This window comes from Delphinapterus leucas, chromosome 15 (assembly GCF_059928025.1).
Source record: "Delphinapterus leucas isolate spDelLeu-1000000601 "Yukka" chromosome 15, BTC_Dleu_Yukka2, whole genome shotgun sequence".
NCBI classification, from domain to species: Eukaryota; Metazoa; Chordata; class Mammalia; order Artiodactyla; family Monodontidae; genus Delphinapterus; species Delphinapterus leucas.
In genome coordinates this window covers 47868898-47876206 of record NC_143143.1, presented here as the reverse complement: position 1 = coordinate 47876206, position 7309 = coordinate 47868898, and the positions used below count along the sequence as shown (strand labels likewise).

At 42.8% G+C, this 7309-nt stretch overlaps 1 protein-coding gene across 12 annotated transcripts in view; it reads left to right on the top strand.

Annotated features, from left to right (window-relative positions):
• Window positions 1-490: 490 nt before the first annotated feature.
• Window positions 491-7309, top strand: part of SPTLC3 (serine palmitoyltransferase long chain base subunit 3) — a 131020-nt gene continuing 124201 nt past the window's right edge. For 10 of the 12 annotated variants that reach the window (XM_089896563.1, XM_089896561.1, XM_089896564.1 and 7 more), the window contains exons 1-2: window positions 491-627; window positions 757-930. In XM_089896563.1, the coding sequence (XP_089752689.1) occupies window positions 823-930 (108 nt within the window). In that variant the 5' untranslated portion in view covers window positions 491-627; window positions 757-822. Of the gene's footprint in view, window positions 931-7309 lie in introns of all 12 variants that reach the window. The other 2 variants (XM_030763574.2, XM_089896570.1) reach the window with 2 other exon arrangements.

The window sequence follows — 7309 nt, the reverse complement described above, 5'->3', positions numbered from 1 at the left end:
AACCACTGAGCCACGAGGGAAGTCCTGATGTCACTGGTTTTAACATAAGGTGGGTTCTGAATTGTCTTTTTGCCATTTTTGTATTATGGTAAAATATACATTACATAAAATTTACCATTTTAACCATTTTGAAGTGTATAGTTCAGTGGCATTCACATGGCAATCATCACTACCATCCATCGCCCCAACTTTTCCCATCTTCTCCAACAGAAACTTGTACCCATTAAACAGTAGCTTCCTATCTCTCCTCCCTGTGGCCCCTGGCAACCACTTCTGAATGTTATTTTACCACAAAAAGAAATGTTGACTTTGACCTTGGTTTACAAACAAAAATGTAATTAGATGCAGGAGGGAGGTGAGAAGGGGATAGACGTCTATTTGGCACTCACTGTCCTCCGTAGGAGACACCTGGGGAGTGTACAGTGGCGTGTGTGTGTGTGTGTGTGTGTGTGTGTGTGTGTGTCTTTAAAAGATTCTCCACCTCCCTGCTGGCCTCCTCACAGTTTGCCACTGGCTTTGCAGCCTCCTGGTTGCCTCAGTCCAGGCAAGGAGCTGGCAATCTCCTTTGTAGTTTCAGGAGCAGTTCTGTTACCATGGAGGCCACATTCTGATTTCAAGAGTGTAAAGGTAATCATTTGTTTTTAGCTTCAAAGATCTTCCCAAAAGATAGGCTGTTGCTCTTCTTCTGGAAAAGCCTGATTGGTAGGATTCCTTCAAGCACTCAGTCTGAAGTGCTTTACCCCATTCCCTCACCAGCTTCAAAAGTCAAGCTTGCCAAGAGCCTCTGAAGGAAAATCTGCCACTTCCATCAATTTCACACAAATGGTTGATCCTGGAGGTGGTGCTATTTGCAATGGAACACTTCACAATCAGAGTGACCACTGTCACAGAAAAAACTGCACAAAGAACGGGATGGTGAAAGAAGCCCAGGTAAGCGGCAATCCTCCCCCTTACTCTGAATGACCTGAACATTTCAATATTTGTTGTAAAGCTGTTTGAAGCTGTCCTAGCTGAAAGTTCTTGGCAGGAAGTGTTTTCTGTGTTTTGACTCCTTGCTTCAGCTAATTTCATATGCTTGGCTACTAAAAAGTTTGGACATGGGTTAAGGAGGGAATTTCTTCTCTGTACAAGAGAGGACACACGTAGATCCAAGAGCCTTAAACCCTTAACATAAAAACGTCCCTGCTAGACTTTTGTTTTCTCTCAAGCATTTTGGAGAAAACAGTTGTGAAGGCTAAAACTCTCCAGCTAAATTTCAGTCTATCAAGAAATCACAGCAGACTGCGTGCATCAAACTTCATAGGGGCAAAAAAGAGGAAGTGAAAGTAAACGCTGCTGAGATTACGTGGAGTAGGTTTTCCCCTGGTACGTGAGGAGTGCCTCTCGGATTAAAAGGGGACTTCTTTTTGGTGTTTGGTGGGGCCTTGTCTTAGCTTACAGCTTGATTCGGGGCCAAAGTCTTTCTTTGAAACTTGACATCACAAGCATTCCTTTTTAAGACACTTCAGAAAGTGCAGCTTATTGTTACAGGCTGCACACAGGAACCAAACAGACTTTGAATTGTTTTCCCATGTGATACTTTTTGTAAAATTTTTGGCTCCTGCTCTGACAGAATGTTTGAGGGGAATGTACTGAGGAAGGGGAAGAACCCAAGAAATGTTGTCAGCTCATTCAAAGAGGGAGCCGGGTCTGCAAGCTGCTTACGAACAGGCAGGCCATTGCCAGCTTCCCATTGGATGCCCAGGTCCTCTGTTCTGAGCAGCAGGGGTGAGTTCACCTGCTTGGGAGCAGGTTAGCATAGCCAAACAGGCAGCTTCACCGTTGCAAAATGAGAAGCTGGGCAAGGAACCTGTGCGGGAGAACCGGGGTCGGGGGTGGGGAGGTTGGGCAGTGAGGTTGTTCTAAGATCACAGGACAGGTGGGGCTGGCTGGGGGCCAGCCCACCATTCAGTGAAGGAAATTTGTGTGTCCAGTGGAATGAAAGAGGTGTGGGGGGAGGGCACTCTGGAGCCCGGGTTGTGTGTGAACAGGCTGTGGTCCCCCAAATAGGTTCCCCTCTTAACAAAAGGCATTGCCCTAGCCTTGGAATTGTCTACCTAAAACCTCAGGTCTGGCCTCTCCTAGATGAGTATAATGTGAAGAGAAAATACTCAACTCTCATTCTTTGCACGAGGGCAATCATACTAATACCCACCATCTATTCGTCGCTGTATCGAATCAGACCACTACCACTCAAGACACTCTTTGCCCCTAAAATGGCTGTAACACTGGCCACTGGCCTTCTCACCCTCTGGACCATTCTGACCCTGAAGGCTCTCATTTGGATAGAGATGCCCTCAAAGCCATTCTCTCTCTCTCTCTCTCTCTCTCTCTCTCTCTCTCTCTCTCTACTTTATCTTGGTTTTGTAACCACCTTCTAGTGTCTGAGGTTAGAGACTTAGCTAAATGGTTACAACCATTCCTAAGGACGAGAGCCAGGATCCTAAAGGTTCATTACTAAGTGCTCCTACAAGACTGTGAATGTCTTTGGACACTGAAGCTTCCCTAAGAGCAGCAGGAAATATCAGGGAGGCTACTGCCTTTTCCAACAGCTCTTTCTGAAGGAAGGACCATCCAGAACCTATTTGCTCAGATATATTTAGGTGTTACTTAGTTGAAATTGGTTCCCACTGAGAGCCTCAATTATGGCTTAAAAAGTATGTTCCAGAAAGAAGAAACCCTGCTGAGTTCTTAGTGCCGTAGGGCAGACAAAGGCCTGTTTTCCCCTCTGTGATATAGATGAAGTTGTCTTTACTATCATGATCCTTAATCACTGGTTTTAGTCCATTTTGCTTTGAGGACCTTAAACAAACTGAGTCTTTACCAAAAACCTTGAAGTTTGAACCCAGTCCTCGTAGAACACTCACTCTTGGAACCCAGCCACCACATTTGAAGGAAGCCCAAGCAGCTCAAGAGAAGCCCAAATAGAGAGAAACCAAGTATCCTTGCTGTGCGCCTAGGCAAGATGCAGCACCAGCTTGTAAACTGTGTGAGTCAGCTCTCTTAGAAGGGGGATCCTCCATCCCTGGAGTCTATCTGTTCCAATTATACTTCATGGAGTATACATGACTTGTCCCCACTGGGCTCTGCCCAAATTACAGATCCTTAAGCAAACAAATGATTGTTTGTTTTTTTTTTTAAGCTGGGTTTGCTTATCAGACTTTTTATTTTTAATATCTTTATTTATTTATGGCTGCGTTGGGTCTTCATTGCGGTGTGCGGGCTTTCCCTAGCTGTGGCGGAGTGGGAACTACACTTCGCTGTGGTGCGTGGGCCTCTCATTGAGGTGGCTTCTCTTTGCTGTGGAGCATGGGCTCTAGGCACGTGGGCTTCAGTAGTTGTGGCATGCAGGCTCAGTAGTTGTGGCTCATGGGCTCTAGAACGCAGGCTCAGTAGTTGTGGTGCTCAGGCTTTGTTGCTCCGCGGCATGTGGGATCTTCCCAGACCAGGGCTTGAACCTGTGTCCCCTGCATTGGCAGGTGGATTCTTAACCACTGTGCCACCAGGGAAGTCCCAAGCAAACAAATGATTGTTGTTTTAAGTATGGTGGTTGTTTGCTAAGCAACAATAAACATGTAAACACATGTATATTCTATTTCTTTAAAATGCCTAGAAAAATCATTGTACAGTCTCATTACAACCATTTTCAGTGCTTTCATTTTGAGGAAAGAGTTTGTTTTGGCCATCAATCTTTGGCAAAGATGCCTTTCCCTGAGCTTTACACTTTTGTTGTGTTTTATTTTGTGTTTTGCATAAGGCCTGTATGCTTAAGATGAGCGTCCGGCTGGTAAAACCAAATACAATGAACTCAAATATCAACTATACAAAAGCACAATCACTTGGATGCTGTCAAATCTGAAGTGTAACTATTCAGTCTGAGGAGGTCTGTAACTTGTTGCCTTATCTATGAAGAAAGAGCAGGCAAAGAAGCATGTATGTGTTCTGGTTCAGATGTTTTGTTAATTAAATGAATACGTGTTTTAAAGTATATTTAATATCTGCCAATTATAAATTAATTTTATCTATTGGTTAAAGTTTCCTAGAAAATGATTCTCTTTAGAAACACAAGTAGAGGTAGATTGACGTTAACCTAATTACTCTTAAGAAATCCACTACATTTATTTTGAAATACACTTGATTTAATCTTTCTACTAAGTATTGTCACCTTGTCTCATTTGGCCTGAACTAATGTAGTTTTACTGGAATTCTAAAGCATATCAACCTGTAAATTCATGTGAGAAGAAGTTGTTGCCACCATATTAGAAAGAAAGTCATTGGCCCAGTAATTCACAATTTAGATTAAACCTTTGGAAACAAACAAACACTATGAACATAGTTCAGAGAAGTATTCAGAATTGTTCTCCACAATGTACTTCATCCATCACAGTTCCCTCTAAATCCTGCTTCAACCAAAAGTTTTGCCACATTGAAGATCATTTGATTACAGCAGAGGTTAAGATTACAAATGCCCAGCAGGCTGGTAAGGCCTGGTGTGGACAACAGGAAGTGGTAAGCATGGGTTTACCTGAACCAAGCTCATTGTCACCATGAGAGAAAGCAGGTCCTATGTTGACAGATCTTATGATTTTCAAAAGAAACTGGAAATCCAGATGGAGTGGGAGGGAGAGGGAATATCCTGATTTTTAAGTATTGGCATCTAATACTTCAAATGTCCAATAGTGTAGAGTTCAATGAGACATTGCTACCAGTCACAAATCTGTAATCTCTGAACTATAGGCAAATAGGATGAGAAAAATAAGAGGTCATAAATAGAGTGATTCAGGGAATTTGGATCTTCTTAATTTAGACTTACTTTATATTTTTTAAAAGCAATAGATGTATCTTACATCTTAATTTTCCTGAGTTGTTACATTAATACTTGATCCTGGAGTATGCAAGTTTTAGGAACAATTATGACCCAACCAGTTGTACTAGATTTCTCTGACTAACCCTGATTTCAAATATTAGATGACAAAATGTCATAGAACTGATACCATTTCACTGCTCAAACTTCATCTCTCAGACTTTGTAGGAAGTGACACACAAACCTTTTGTTAGACAATGCACTCATATAGCTTGGTCACCATTATTATTCTCTAGACGTGGTATAACTGGGCCTTCAAAAGTTGCCCAGGAAAAGGCTATGTGTAAATTATGATTATCCAGTCAACTACAACTTATACCTGACTGTTCTTTCTCTGCCATGTGGAGCTTATCCTTTTGGAAGTCAAAAATCCTTTGAGAAGCTGATAGGCACTTTCTGTATTACAGAATTTTCCATGTAGAGGATTCATGTGTTTCCTGACTTTCTCAGATCCCCAGGTTAAGAACCTCAGCTCTCACACCCTGCTCAGAAAAACCAACAAATCAGGCTTTCCAGAGAAGACAGGGTAAAGGGATTCATAAATTGATCTACCAAGGAGAGAAAACCAAGCATAAGCCAAAGTGACTCAGACCACAAGCCCACATGTGGTATTAATTTACTTAAAAATGTATATTAGAATTTTGTACCCCACTTTATAATACTATTTTAATAATATTTATTTTACTATAAAACTACTTGTATATCCTCCTTGAAAACCTTGAGTATAAATGAACTCCCCAGGAAGATATTTCTTTCCTGGTGGCTTTTCATATCCCAGCACCCCTCAGGATTTCCCAGGGAACCACTTAAGGAAGAATGATAGCAGGAAGACAAGCTTTGACATCAGCAGAAATGGGTATGAGTACTAGCTTTGCTCCCTACTAGCTGTGCCACATTGGGGAAGTAGCATCACGGCTCTGATCCATACCTCACAAGGCGATGGTGAAGATTAGATAAGAGAGTGTATGTAAGACTCCCAGTAACTATCACATGTGTAGTAGATACTTGATAAATAGTGACTATTATCTATTAAAGTCTGCCTGCAGCTCTTACCCCTCTACTGATATTGTAAGAGTGTTCAGTACAATGCCTGGCATGTAATAGGTGCTCAATAAATGATAGTCTTAAATCCTTAAATTCCCTCATCCAATGGTGGCTTCATTTTACTCGGTCTGTCAGCAGCACTTGACACAAGTAATTACTCCTCCTCCTTCAAGCCCTTTTCTCTCTTGGCTTCCAAGTTATGACCCTCCTATATCACCAGCTGTTCCTTTACAGTGTCTATTCCTGGTTTTCCTCAACTCCTTGATCTTTGAACAATAGAGTGACCCAAGGCTCAGTCCTTGTACCCGTTCTCTTTTCTAACTGCAGATTTCTCCTGATGATCTGACCTTGTCTCATTACTATATGTACATGTATATATGTGCAGCTGTGTGTATGTGTGTGGGTGTGTGTGTGTGTATATATATATATATATATATATGTATATATGTCATTTCCAACTGCTTCCTTGATCTTTTGCTTGGATGACCAAAGGCATCTCCAGCTTAACATGTCCAAAACTGAGCCCCCAATACTCCCTCCCTCTGTCCCTAACGTGTTTCCTTTATAGTCTTTCCCATCTCAGTAAATGACAACTCTATCCTTCCAGTGGCTCAAACCAAAAACCTGGGTATCGTTCATGACTTTTTCCTTCTGTATTCAATGAGTCAGCAAATTCATGATCCTACCTTCTCAGGATATCCAGAATCTGACCACTCCTCACCTCCCCACAGCAACCACTCTGGTCTCAGCCACCACTGTCTCTCACCTTGATTGTTACGGGAGCCTCATGCCTTTTCCCTGTGTCCCAGTTATTCATTACAGAATGACAACCCATCCCAAAACAGAATGACATTAAACAACAACTATTTTGTTATGCTCATGGATTCTACTGGGTAGGAATTCAGAAAAGACTCAGTGGAGACAGCTCTTCCCTGTTCCAGGATATCCGGGGCCTCAATTGGCTGGACCTAGAACAGCTGAGCCAGGAGGATTCGCCTGCAAGATGGTGTCCTCACTACCATGTCCAAGCTGGGCCAGCTGAAAAAAAGGACCAGCCAGGACTGTGGGCAGGATTGCCTCAGACAGCTGCTACAGCAGGGAGGGCTCTAGAGAGTTTTCCAGTAAGTGAAAACGTCTCATGGCCTTTTGTATCCTAGCCTCGAGTAAAAGCTGAAAGTCTTACAGTGACCACAAGGAGCCATGGCTTGATCCTCACTGACTCACCTCCTTTTTCCCAGGGCTCAGTGTGTTCCAGCCACACTAGAGCCAGCAGCCCTGCATCCTCCCGCCTCAGGACATTCCCACATCCTCCCCCATTTGCACTTCCCAGAAATCCAGGTGCCTGCACCTCCCTTCTTTCAA